This window comes from Notamacropus eugenii, chromosome 3 (assembly GCF_028372415.1).
Source record: "Notamacropus eugenii isolate mMacEug1 chromosome 3, mMacEug1.pri_v2, whole genome shotgun sequence".
Taxonomy (NCBI): domain Eukaryota; kingdom Metazoa; phylum Chordata; class Mammalia; order Diprotodontia; family Macropodidae; genus Notamacropus; species Notamacropus eugenii.
The window spans coordinates 270,102,472-270,116,145 of record NC_092874.1 but is presented as its reverse complement, the minus strand read 5'-3'; the positions used below and the strand labels follow the sequence as shown (position 1 = coordinate 270,116,145).

The following is a 13,674-nucleotide window of genomic DNA, read 5'->3' as shown; positions in this document are numbered from 1 at the left end:
AAGGACTAGGGAGGCTGAATTGGAATAAATCACGCTACTATTACTAAACACACAGGTACTTTTGTCCAGGACTACTTATGCCTGATTTGAAAGACAGCATAGTGTAAGATCTTGACTTTTCAACTTATGACATGTATGACCTTAGGCAAATCATTTACTCTCTCTCATCATCAATTTCTTCTTCCGTAAAAGGAGGGAATTGGAGTATATGACCTCTAAGAGCTATGATTCCCTAGATTTTTTGGCTCTAAATATATGATCCTATTATCCATAACATACACCAGTGAATGGTCAGTTCATGTCAGAGTCTAACATAAACATTTGGTAGAGGATCTGAAGAGCCTCCAAAATCAAAAGAGCAAGCAACTGAGGTGAATGATACAAATATTAAAGAGATTAAAAAAAATAGCTATTTATAGAGATTTAAAAAAAAGATTTAAAGATTAAAAAAAAAGAAACAAATATTAAAATAAAACTCAAAACAAGAATAATTCCAGTATACCTACACACACACTTTAAGATACTTGGGTCTATCTGCTTTATTTCTATGACTGGTAATCATCAAATGGAACTAAAATTTTAACTTACTTTCTTTTGGATAATTTCCTCCATCCATGAGCAACTAAAATACAGAACCCCATGCTAGGTACATACAACACTCGCTCTGCAACCACAAATCCAACTGGGAAAAAGAGGTTTGATGCAGGAATAAATGGCAATGCCATTAAACATAGTGCCTATAAAGAAAAACACCCAGAGATTTTGGTAAATTTAATTAGATCAATAAAACACTCATATCTCTTTTTTATTTGACTGAAGTGACGTAGTGACTGTAAGATTGTAATAATAATGTGGAAGAGGTACACATGAAAGGTACTTTAAAACTAACTAAAACAAGAGTGAGGATATTGTAAGATATAACAAAACCTTAAGATTGTATGAAGGGGAGATTCAGGTCTTACAGTAACAGAATGCACATTTAAATGTACTCCTAGAACTTTTGCTAATGTTAGACTCTCAAGGAGGATTCTATTTAAGGATAATTACTAAAAAGCAGAAATCATAATTTCTACTCTATACATATTCTATTTATTCAAGGAGAGCTTAAATTTAGGGTAATAATACCAGATTCAATCTGAATTGTAGAACTATTCAGAGTCCAATTTGACTGGTTTTCTATGTAGTCCATTCCTATAGACTTTTCTTAAAACAAAAGTTGAGAAAAGCAAATATTTCCATCTCTACATTAAAGCACACAAATAAAAGTTCTTTTATATCTCAAAAACTTGAAACATGTAACACAATTCTTTGAATCAAGGAATTGATGACTGACAAATACAAGTTAAAAAATTTGAAACAGCAAATTAGCATAGAAGATTAATAATAAAACAAGTTATCTATTATGTTTCTTAACTGCTTGGAGTAACCATATGATTATACTAAAACCTTTCACCATGAAATAAATTTAATCCTTATTCTCTCTAAGGACTCTTGCATCCTCATCTCACTATTCTGTCATTATCTAGTTAATTGAGTGATTCAAAAGTAGGTCTGGCCTCAGATGATTTGAGATAAAACTTATTTTTCTCTTTGCTTCAGGATTTGTAAAACAGATGACTTTTATTCAGTCCTTTTAACTTTACAGAAGCTATAAAATACATAAATAAAACTGAAAGACCTTCATGGATTTTTGTGAATGCATAATAATGAAAAAAATATCAAGAGAAAATGCAAAACACTTCATATAGCTTTGAAGGTAAAATACCCCAAAACCAAAAAGCTTAAAGAGATATAAAGTTTAGGTAAGACAAAGCCCTTGTCTTCATGGAACTAAAATTTTAAATATAAAAGGCACTATTAAAAAACATCCTTTTCATGGATAAATAAATAATCATTAAGTATCACTAAAAATAACCAGCATAAAACATCAAAAAAATGAAACTATTAGTAAGCATTTCTTACCATCAACACAGTCTTCGAAGAATTTCCAGGGTATCGAACACTGAATACTAAGAGTGACCCCAAAAAACAAAAGAAGACAAATGTGGCAAGATTTCTAATGTCTAAAAAGGACTCTATAAGTGGTATTGTTCCCATTGTCCAATCACAGCACAGTTCTGAGGGATTAAATAGAAGCCATGCATTGACAGGAAGGAGGTAGTTAAAAGTCAATTGCCTTGTAGGAGTTGGGCTTACAGCAGCTGGGTTGTCAAACCTGGAGGTATGAGGGGAAAGAAAAAAGAAAGTTTGGAAATTATGCTTTCAAAGTCTTCAAAACAATGTACATAAATAAGAATTAAAACAAATATCTTAAGTAACAACTTAAAAGTTTATTTTCTAAGCCAATGAGAAATTAGAACTTTTACCAGTTATATATGTATGTGTGCATATATATATATATATGTTCATTCTTCTTTCAAATTTTTTGGTTTAAACAAAATATGAAAACCTAAAGCTTCTCTCAAATAAAAATTCCCTTTAAAAATGTATTAATATTAGTAAATACTACAGCTAGAAGTCTACTTAGAACCCAAGATTAATATCATCTTTGATGCTCAAAAGTCAGCATCCAGGATACAATCCCTAGGATAATTATTAGACGGCATTTATGTACTGGTTTTAGGTTTTCCAAATGCCTTATATAATTATCTCATTTGAACCTTAAGATAAGCCTGTGAGATTATTATACCCACTTTATAGATAAGGAAACTTGAGGTTTGGCGATAAGTGACTTGCTTGTGGACAAATATGAAGATCAGAGACAATACAAGAACCCAAGTTTTCCTGCCTCCAAGTCCAGAACTTTATCAACTAGGCTATACTGCTTTCCATTTAGTTTATTTAGTACAGTTAACCACAAAGGATAAGGCCCCTTTATAAGAGTACTCTAAAGCATATGTGTATCCCCTGCCTCTAATCTAGCTGCAATGATACATACTGCCACCACTGTGCACCATTCCCTACCCTTTTTACACTGCTACACTGTTATGGGTAAATTGCTTAGAAATGATTTCTCACCTGATGAATGCGCATAAAGCTAAAGCCAACCAGTCTGAAATAAATTAAATAGCCAAAAGAAAGGCTCTAAGTTTAAGAATGTAACGAGGAAATTGGCAGGTGATACCTGGATCCTCTTTTGCATGTTGTTTTCTGTGGATTTCCAATTCAAGGTTTCAGTGTTTAGTAGGGTTTTTGAAGGAGATAGGATCTCAGGAATGAAAAGGTAACTGCTCTTTGACAGTAAGATAGCTGTTAACACAGCTCAGCAGTTCTCTTAAGCACTTTTATTTAACTGATGGAACATGGACACAAACCAGAAAAAGTATTCTATAGGAAGATTTACTCTCAAGAATTCAGAGCTACAGTCAACTAGATGGGAATCTTTGTTAAACAGAATTCTTACTTATAATGCCAACTTGGTATTTCATTTACAGTAAGTCAAATAGTACACAATAAGGCTACGTTATGAAAACTGGTGTTTTTTAACAATAAGCAGTCACAAAATATTTGCTTAAAATTGAGTACTTTAAATACAAGTGTTTCTGAAATATCCATGACCATTTATAGTTGTAACAATCTGCTGCAAAACTTAAAAAGCTTAAACTAATGGCTCTTACCTGGTAAATACTGGAAGCTGAGACTGAATAACCTGGACTCTGATCACAACCAGCAATAGAGTGCTGAACATCAAGACAATAAGTTTCAGCAGTATTTGTAGCAGAGAAAAAGGAATACTGCCCTTTCCACGAAGAATCTGCATAGCAGTAGTATATAATAATGGCAATGTATACTGGCAAGGAGGAAAAAGGGTTAAATAGTTAGCTTAGTTCATGAGCAAACTTAAAACATTAAACACTGGACTAAATACAAATTCAGATATATATATATATGTATATATATCTATATAGACACATATAACAAACATAAAATCACAGAGGTGGTGAGAAATGGGCAGAAATTTTAAAAAATGAGATAGGTTAAGTCTACAAATGTTGTAAGACAAAATAATTAAGGTCAATAATAAAAATAATATTTTACAGAATTATCCTTCAGTTGGAAATTGAGTTTAACAATTATCAATAAATATTTAGAGTCAATGAAGAAGAGGGCAATAGTTCCTTTGTTAAGACATCAAACCACGTTTATTTTCTATTAAAAATAAAAATTAATTTGCCTCAATTTAGAACAAAAAAAGTTGAATCCTAGTGACTAAATACTACACAAAAATTTAACTGAATTGTTAAACAAAAAGAAGCATTGCAAAAGTTTAGATTTCTACTTACTCCTTGTGCTATAAATACTTCATAGACACAGCATATCCCCACGACAGTGACCCCTTGCTCTTTACATAACGTAGCAATAGCTACTAGAATGACAGTCAATGCAATTGGAGTCCATACTATAAGGAACAAAAATACTTTATGAAATAATCTGACAACAGCAGAGGAATAACTTGGATTTGACTGATTTGTGATTAATGAAAAAGGCCCCAACATATTTCTAGAAGTCTTATGTAGCATACTGCTCCCTCCAACTTCATTTAAAATGTAATATGTATTTCAATTTTATGAGAATCCTTCAGTTTACTTTGGACAGTGATGTTAAATGTGTTACACTTCTAATCCAAACTGTACAGGGAGTTTGGTGTAGAAGAGGATTGGGCTCATTCAAATACTGTCACACAGAATGGCTGATCACTTAACCTCTCAGTGCCTCCACACAATTCTCTTAAATAAGAACCTTTCTACCCTTCCAACAATTTGTCAGTGAAGAAAATTAGGCTTCAATAATAACTGAGATTTATTAGAGGCCCTGACAAATGGATTAATATGGATGAGAGCAGAAAAGATATTTCAGAAATCAAAAACCTGTTTGCTTTTGACCAAATGCACCGTTGGGCATACATCCTGAAGAGGTCGGCAAGGCAAAAGAAAGGCCCAATATTTGCTAAAATATTCATTGTACTACTATTTTTTTTGGTAGCAAATAAATGGAATTAAAGTGAGTATCTATTGACTGATAAATGACAAACTGTGCAACGTAATGGAAAATGATTGTGAAATAAGAAATGACAAAGAAGAAAGATTCAGAAAAACATGGGAAGAGAGAGAAGGACAAATGGATACAGTGAAATAAGCAGAACCAGAGGATCAAACACAATTTCTACAGCAATGTAAATGAGATCATGAAAAGGAAGTGAATTAAAAAGCTAATAATGGCCCTACAGGACATGGTCTAGGCCAGAATATTGCATCATTAATGTATCTTTGGGGATAACTTTCTTTCATACAAGGGAATGTGTTGAGTGGAAGGAGGGAGCAGGGTGGTGTAGCAGGGGAAGCATATCCAGACAGGACTGATGTAAAACCAAAAAATAAAACATATTAAAACAAAATTTGTTTGCCAGAAATGATCTTTTGCTGAGGGAGACAATATAGGAACAGGTGCAGAAGAAGAAATGAGAATGGCAAGTTCAGTTTTTATGAGACCTACATTAACTAACAGAAAGGTAGGCATTGAGAGGTGGTAGCAAATATGGTACAGTGGAGACAAATTACAAAGCGCTCTAAGAATCAAGTATCGGAATCATAAATCTTGTACTTCATAAGAGGCAGGCCTAGATAAACAATATACGTACATAAGCAAAGAGCTCTGATGACACAGAAAAAAATACTGAAAGGCTAGAGTACTCAATCAACCAATTATTGCATATCAAGACTGTCCAACTGGTTTACTATGAAATTTGACACCTTCATTCAGGTCCATTTGGCTAAAATTCTATGCAATTCTGCATGAACTGAGTCAGTACTTCTCTGTGTGCTTGAATTACATAAAGAATTATAGTTCTTACATGTGGGTCCTAGTCATGTTCTCATTAGTCATCTAATGTTGGTAAAATTACTCTTTGGGTTTCAGTTCCATCATCCATCAATGAACTCATTATCTTAAAAAAGTAAGTTTCCACTGAAAATTCTATAAACTACTACTTCTAGAAATACTACACTTCAAACATCTGTGATTTCAGTGATATGAGTATGTGAGTTGGATTTAGTAGAGGAAAAAAAGCCATAACAATTTTATGGGCTTAATCACCTTTCTAGCCTTAATGTCCCTTTCAGCTCTAAAATTGTGTGGCTCCGAGCTGACTTTATACGTAAGTCATTCTTTATTGTTTGCCCAACCTGGGGAGGAGGGGGTGTGTGTGAGGGGAGGGAGAGAGATAGTGGCATGACTAATTCAAAAGTGCCAATAACATCTGTGAATCCTTCATATTTGCCTTTCACATGCTTGACACATTATTTTTCAACAAAGTCAGTTTGTATTCTGCAAGTCCATAACTTCTGAAAAGATTACAAGGTTTCAAATACGGTGAATACTAAATACTAGAATGTCAATTTGAAATAAAAACATGTTAATAAGCGTATGAAGTGAACCCAACATTAATTTTTCTTTACATAATGGGTGATATCACATTTTAATTCATATCAGCTACATGTACAGAAAAAATAACTTTTAGCTCACTTTAAATGTATATCCCCAGCAGATTTTCAAAGAATCAATAAGAACTTGCATCACAGATGTGCCACAATTACCTCAGTATTATGGCTAAAGGAAAGCAGTAAAGGTTAAATTTATTGCACCAAATAGAAAATTTTAAAATAAAGCTGGGAATAAGATTAAAAGCATTTAAATCACAGAACATTTCTATACAGTACCGGTTTGTGTTATGGGAAAATATATATATTCAAAATATTCTTTCAGTATGGTAAATATGGCGTTCTTCTTTGCTTAATGATAAACCCAAAAGCAGTATGCATGTTAAAGCATTTCTTGTGTCTTCTTAAACACATTATTCTTTATTATTTTATGGTCAAAGAAACTGTAGACATTTACCTATGGTATTATTTGGACCCTTAGATTTTGTGTATGACAAAAATGCAGTTAGAAAAAAGATCGATGATAAAAGTTCTGCTCGTCCTACAACACCTGTTACCTAGAACAGAAAGGAAAACAGAACAGAAAACTAGTTAATAAGCAATGCCTTGAAAACCTGCTTTTCAAAAAAGTTACAATGCCATAAATGTTAACATTCTTTGAGTGCCCTCATGTGGAGAGTGCTTATAATTACTACTTTTGCAAATTATTCTTGTCTAAAGTACATACATTTTCAGGTTAAACACATCTTTAAGATTTAGTGCCATATTAGGGACCAAGCTCCTTACTTTTTTTTTTTTGAACACTTTAACATATACAGATATCTTCCCCAGAAATGAAGCAGAACAAGGCAACTAAGTCTAAAGCTAGCAAAAATAAAAAGTTTTATCATGGATGATTCTGATCATAGATGTGCACTGCATTTAAAAAATCTAACATGTAAATCTGAATTAAAAAATGTTAGCAATCATCATCCAAACTGAGAAAAGACTCTTTCCTTTTTAAGAGAATTAAATTTAGGGTTCCTTTAAATAATGAGTTGCTCTACTCCATTCAAGCATGATTTTTACACAACTCTTTAGAAACATATCCTCTTGACTCAAGTGAGATACAATAGTATAAATGAAGTCTTTGAAGCATTTTCATGAAAGTTAACCATTTCTTCCAATTACTCTAGCTACACAGATAAATGAATGATCATTGGAGTATCACTGTATTAGAATAACATTTTAGCAAATAATACCTTACTTTTCTACAGTCTATTTTTTCCAAAAATCTGCTCAATGATGAAAATTAGGAGGAAAGAACCAAAGCCTCTCAGTAGTTCACAGAGGTTAGAAAATCCATACACTAAAAATTCCAGGCATTACACATAACAGTACTTAATAAATCGCTGTTGAATTGATGAAGTGAATATATCATTGCAGAAAGGACCTTCATTTTAGACATAGTTTTGCAAGTTTGGCTTATGTGATTTCTCAGCTCAGGGAAGATTTAAAAGAAAACACTAATGGCTTACATTTATGAAATACTTTAAGATTTCAAATGTTTTCCTTAGATAACCCTATGAGGTAGAGAGTATATATATATATATTATCTCCATTTTACATTTGAGAAAAATGAGGCCTGGAAGGGTTAAGTGACTAGCCCACAGTCACACAGCTAAGTAAATGTAGGAGATGGGACTTGAATTCTGACTCCAAGTTCAGGACACTAAAATCCAAACTGCTAGAGACAAAGGGACACCAGAGATCACTTAGTCTAATTCTCTCATTTTACAGATGAGGAAACTGGAATTAAACTTTAAGTGTGAAACAGACTGTGGGCCAGGTGGAGAAACTTGAGTTAAGCCATCACCACAAGTAGTAACTGTTGTCAGCTGGGGGGAATGTGGAATAGAAGTGGAGCAGGATGAGTTAACTTTGCCCCTAAGGAGACTGACTTGAAATTCAACAAGCGGCTGTTTGGGTAAATATCATTCTTGGGCATATCTCTCTTACTGGCTGCTTTTAGCTGAGGATCACCACCCAGGTTTTTCAGCAATACAACTGTTTCACTTGGACCCTCAGGCCCTGATTCATAGTAGCCACAAAAACCCCACCAGGGATAAACAGTAAATGGCCAAGACTGAAGACTGCAGACCGCTGAATGTTTAATAATAATGAGCAATTTAATGAAATTTCGGTTTTCAAATCTAATGGCTTTTAAGTAAAACTGTTCCGATTATAGTCTACCTGCTACTTATTTTTCTCTGGCACAGTTAGCCAGATCTGGCATAGAGGCACTGGGCAATGAACAGAGTGCTGGGTTGGAGGGAAGAGTTAGCTATCTAACTTAGGGGAAAAATTGCAAGGAACTCTGTTGACACCAGAATTGGGATCTATACTAGTGGAGGGAATTCCTAATGCTGATTGTACAGAAGTTACAATATCGGCCATGAAATTTTAAAATATAATTGATAATTTTTAAAAAAAAAGTTTAGAAAAAAGGAGACTTCTATTAGTTTTAATAGTATTTTTGATTTTACTACTGGTATGATTATTTTATTTGTATCCCCAGTAGCTGGCACATACTAGGTGCTTCATCAATGCTACTGATTAAGACTTAGGTTAATAACAGAAAACTCAGTAAAGCTTTTTAAAGATATGAATCAAATTTTAGTCTACTTAAGCAGGCATACTCCACTTACTACCTACAGAGAGGGAAGTTACTGGACATGAACAAGAATAATACAAGTTTATGAATATCTCATATGTGGCCCCTTTAATACACAGCTATCTAGTAGTCTAAAAAACATTCACAATATTAATCAGGGCAGTTTTTAGAATGGCCACTCCATTTTCAGAACACAGCACTGCTGAACTGAAAAATGATTGTCATTCTTACTGTTAAAAATATCTGGCAAATAAAATTTACTACAATGTGTATATATTAAGTATTTTTGTCAAATATCTTTTGTTTCCAGGTCTGAATAAATTAAATGAATGATAGTGACTGATTTCAAGAATTACGTACACATTAAAATTACATACACATTATACATTAAAAAAATGTATAATTCATTACTTTGCCCAAAAGTTTTTCCTCTGATTATACCAACTTAGACACTAGCATTTTATCTCTTCAAGTAATAACATTTAAATATGTCAGGGGGAAAAAAATCTTTCAGTTTTTTCTTCTTGAAGATGTATTTTATTATAAGGCAAAATGGTACTGGAAATTCACTTTTAGGCTTTAAAGAAGAAAAAAATTATCAATAAGGATAAAAACTATACAATTTTAGGTTAACCTACCGCTTCTGTGTGTATAGGATGCACAGCAAACATCAAGGAGGCAATTATACTACCCCGGGAATCCAGAAATAATTTGCAGACTTTAAGGAAGACCACACTAACCACAGCATGAAAAATCAGATTTAACAGGTGATAAGATACTGGTTTTAACTCACTATATAAATAGTTTAAACGAAATGTCAGAACTGTTAAAGGACGGTAAGATTTGTGACTTCTTTCCTAAAAGGGGGAAAAAAAAACATTTAATTATTAGTTTTATTTAGTTGAAATTTCAAGGTTACATATAGCATGACCACTACTTTTAAAAGTACTTTGTACTTACTTCATTACTCAGTTAAGGCTAAGGAAGGTAAAGAATATAATTTTTTAAAGCAATAGTAATCATCACTAAACAACTAAAATTCTTCTAAAGACAGGAAAATTCAGGTAGAAAGCTATTTAGCTTGTTTAGATGTCCTTTTGTTTCTTTTCAAATTAAATTTTAGAAGCTAAAGTACTTATATTCAAAATGTTTTTCAGAATGATACTGGGAATGAAGGCAGAGAATGGAGAGTTTTAAAGGAAAGAGAACAGAAATTCCTCTTTACCAGATATGGAAAGAAGAAATGTGGGATTAAAATCAGATGAAAATTACATGAAGCAATTTGTAGTGCCTAGCACAATAAACTAATACATATTAGGGACTAAATGTCTATTGAATGAAAACACAGGTCAAAGGTAAGCTTATGAATTATTATGCATTATGGATACATCATATATAAGCAAGAGAGCCAGATAATTTCTGGTTCAATTTCTAAAAGGAGGTACAGTGAAGAAAAGGAAGTGTACTGGTAAGGCATAGTGACAAGGAAATAAGGCAAGTGTACAGAAAATAGAGAGGTATACTGAAAATAGTAATACATTAAAGGTATAGTTCAAAGGTAAAGAGTAAGTAGTTTTATATAAACATTTCTATGGAGAATGGAGATGAACACAAATGAATTGAAGTCGCCTCATGGTACATGCACAAGGATTAATTCAGACACAATAAGCTTTAGTCCACTGAGATCAAGTGACTTTATGTTGTTATTGTGAGGCTTATCTAAACTTCTGAACAAATGTCTGCATAAAGCAGTTAATTCTTAATTCTAAACAAAATGTCTAAGAAGTCTTTATTTCAACAATATTATTAGAAGATAAAATATCCTTATCATCCTTGCTTTTCAGATGAGTACTAATATATATCAAAGTATGTTAATCTCCTCTTTCTATTGCATTGCAAGATCACTGAAAATAGTGATGATGTCAGTCTTTGTAGTTGTACCCTAATACCTAGCTTGACAATGGGTGCTTAATAAATCTTTGCCCATTATTATTGGTCATGGTGAGAAAACATGCTTATTTTCCAAATTTTCCATTAAAACAAAGACTAAAAAAGACATTTATGTCTATGGCTGTTAAAATGCAACAGGGCTGAGATGGTCATCAACAATATCTTTTTGAGAGTTTAAGAGATAGATGTTTCCACTTGAGATGGCTGCTTACCAGCTTTTCTCTTAGTGAAAAACACTGAATTTGGGTTCAAATTCCAACCCTACTATTTATTGCTCATGTGATATTGCTTGGAAAAGTTATAACCCCTTTTAGGCCTCAGTTACATCTTTAGTAAAATTAGGGAGTTGGATTAGATTATTCATGGGTCTACTCACACTGTCACTATTATAGCTCAAGCAATTTTCACATTGATCTTTTTTATGTCATGGACCCCTTTGGCAGTCTGTAAAAATCCAAGGACCCTTTCTCAGAATGCATATGAAATAATGCACAAAATAAAATAACTACAAAGAAAACAAATTACATTGGAAAAATTATCAAAATGTTTGTAAAAGCATGTTGATGGATCCCTTATTCTACTGCAGGGGTGGGGAACCTGCGACCTTGAGGCCACAGATGGCTCTCTATGTCCTCAAGTTTAGCCCTGACTGAATCCAAACTTCACAGAACAAATTTCCATAAAAGGATTTGTTTGTAAAACTAGAACTCAGTCAAAAGGCCACAACCAAGGCCCTAGAGGGTCACTAATGACCTTGAAGCCACAGGTTTCTCAACCCTGTTCTAGTGTGATTAAACATTTTATTTGCCCATAAGATTGGATAGCAGGTGATAAAAAAACTTAATTTTGACTTGGACTATAGTATACATGGAAGTCCAGAAATGTTACTCTAAGTGGATCACCTGATTTGAGATGAAGTGGGAGGGAAATGAGATCATATTAGAGAAAAAAAATGTTTGTGGCAATTTAAGGGAGTCCAGCACACTGAAAAAAAATGATTAATTTTTGTTAAGGTACAATCCACTATCAGGATAGTGGTAGAAGCTGTGGCAGGTTTGAGATAAAGGCTATTTATTAACTTCTTCTATTAACTCTTCCCTGATACCATTCCCTAAGTTTCTCATACCATCTGGCATAGAACTCTCTTTTACACTTATGTTTGTTGAATTTGGATTTATATCTGGATTTACAATAATAATGTAGACTTTAATGCACATACATAATCTATATTAACAAATATAAAAGCACACTATGGCTTAACTTATTATCTCTATCTAGAATATTCTGATAAACAAAGGTGCAATTCAGAGTAGACATGTAATTCCAAGATTTATATTCCTTAATGGTGATAATTATCATACATGAAGTCTTTTTGAAGTAATTCTGAAGTATGTATTTAATTTGATCATAGGATGATAAACTGTGAGTTGAAAGAGACCTTAAGAGATCATCTAGATAGATCCCATGACCTAGACAAACAGCTTTTTAAGGTACACCCTCTGCATTGAGAAGCTGGGGCAGAATGGGGAAGTATCTCAGTTGATAATTGTAGAGCAGAAATAAAGCATCTTAAAGAAAAGGAGTGTTATACTTTTAGCTTCTCTTCTTCCCACTGCTGTTCTCTGCTTATTTCATATTTTCATCATCGCATGATGGTGATTCATTTTTTTGACAAACAAATTGGTGCAATGTATGAAACAGATTAGATTAAAAACACAGGAAGAATGCACATATGTTACTTGATAGTTCTAAACAGGGAGAAATATATCCCAAATTCGCCTTACTTTAAAGGGGAAAAAATGAAAAGCACAAAGTCAGTAAGGAAATCATAGACCCTTCCCTTCCACAAACACATTGATTTTCATACATAGGAAACACAAGAGAACTTGATCAAGAAATGAACCATGCTGATTAAAAATAAAAAAGGCATACAACATGGTTATATTAATAAACTGGCATTTCCTGTTTCCTGTCAACAGAATGCATCCACAATTCACTGAACATTTTTTTTTTTTGAAAATCTGTAATTTCTGAGATGACTTAAAAGAACAGGTGAAACAAAACCAAAACAAATAAAACACTACCAAGATAAACTTTGCTTACCACTTACCTCAGACATAGGGGTACCCCAGAAGTCATTGTGAAATAAGTTTTTTAAAGGTGTAGAAGGATGTAAATCTTTGTTGTCCAATATTGCTGAAACATCATCGAAAACAAAACCACAGAAGAGGCTATTCCAATAACAGGCTATAACCACACTGACTATTAATGCGATTTCCTTGAGGCTAACAGCCATTGTTTCCACCAGCAGTAAAACTACAAAAAGAAGATTTCATGAAGAGATACAATACAATACAAGGACACAGTTTTGAGGGCAAAAACAAAACATGAAGTTCAGTGTTTTCATTATTTACAGATCTATTTAATGAATTTGTAGTTCATGACTAAGCTGTGAGAATAAAACTGAGTTTAGGGGTTTTATTATAATCACTGTTATAATTACTATGGCCAGGCACGTGCGTGATGCTGAAGCTGATGGATTCCCTGAGTTTGGGAATTCTGAGCTGCAGTATGGATGAAGCTGATCAGAAAGCCAAAACTGGTGCCTTTTTGGAGAGTCCCTGCCAGTAGAGG

At 33.2% G+C, this 13,674-nt stretch overlaps 1 protein-coding gene across 2 annotated transcripts in view; it reads right to left on the bottom strand.

Moving 5' to 3' along the window:
• TMTC3 (transmembrane O-mannosyltransferase targeting cadherins 3) overlaps window positions 1-13,674 on the bottom strand; it is a 72,034-nt gene that overhangs the window by 31,940 nt on the left and 26,420 nt on the right. For both annotated transcript variants that reach the window (XM_072655521.1, XM_072655522.1), the window contains 7 exons: window positions 13,151-13,356; window positions 9,729-9,947; window positions 6,895-6,994; window positions 4,284-4,399; window positions 3,618-3,790; window positions 1,963-2,215; window positions 589-737 (listed from right to left, as the gene is read on the bottom strand). In XM_072655521.1, the coding sequence (XP_072511622.1) occupies window positions 589-737; window positions 1,963-2,215; window positions 3,618-3,790; window positions 4,284-4,399; window positions 6,895-6,994; window positions 9,729-9,947; window positions 13,151-13,336 (1,196 nt within the window). In that variant the 5' untranslated portion in view covers window positions 13,337-13,356. The remainder of the gene's footprint in view (window positions 1-588; window positions 738-1,962; window positions 2,216-3,617; window positions 3,791-4,283; window positions 4,400-6,894; window positions 6,995-9,728; window positions 9,948-13,150; window positions 13,357-13,674) is intronic.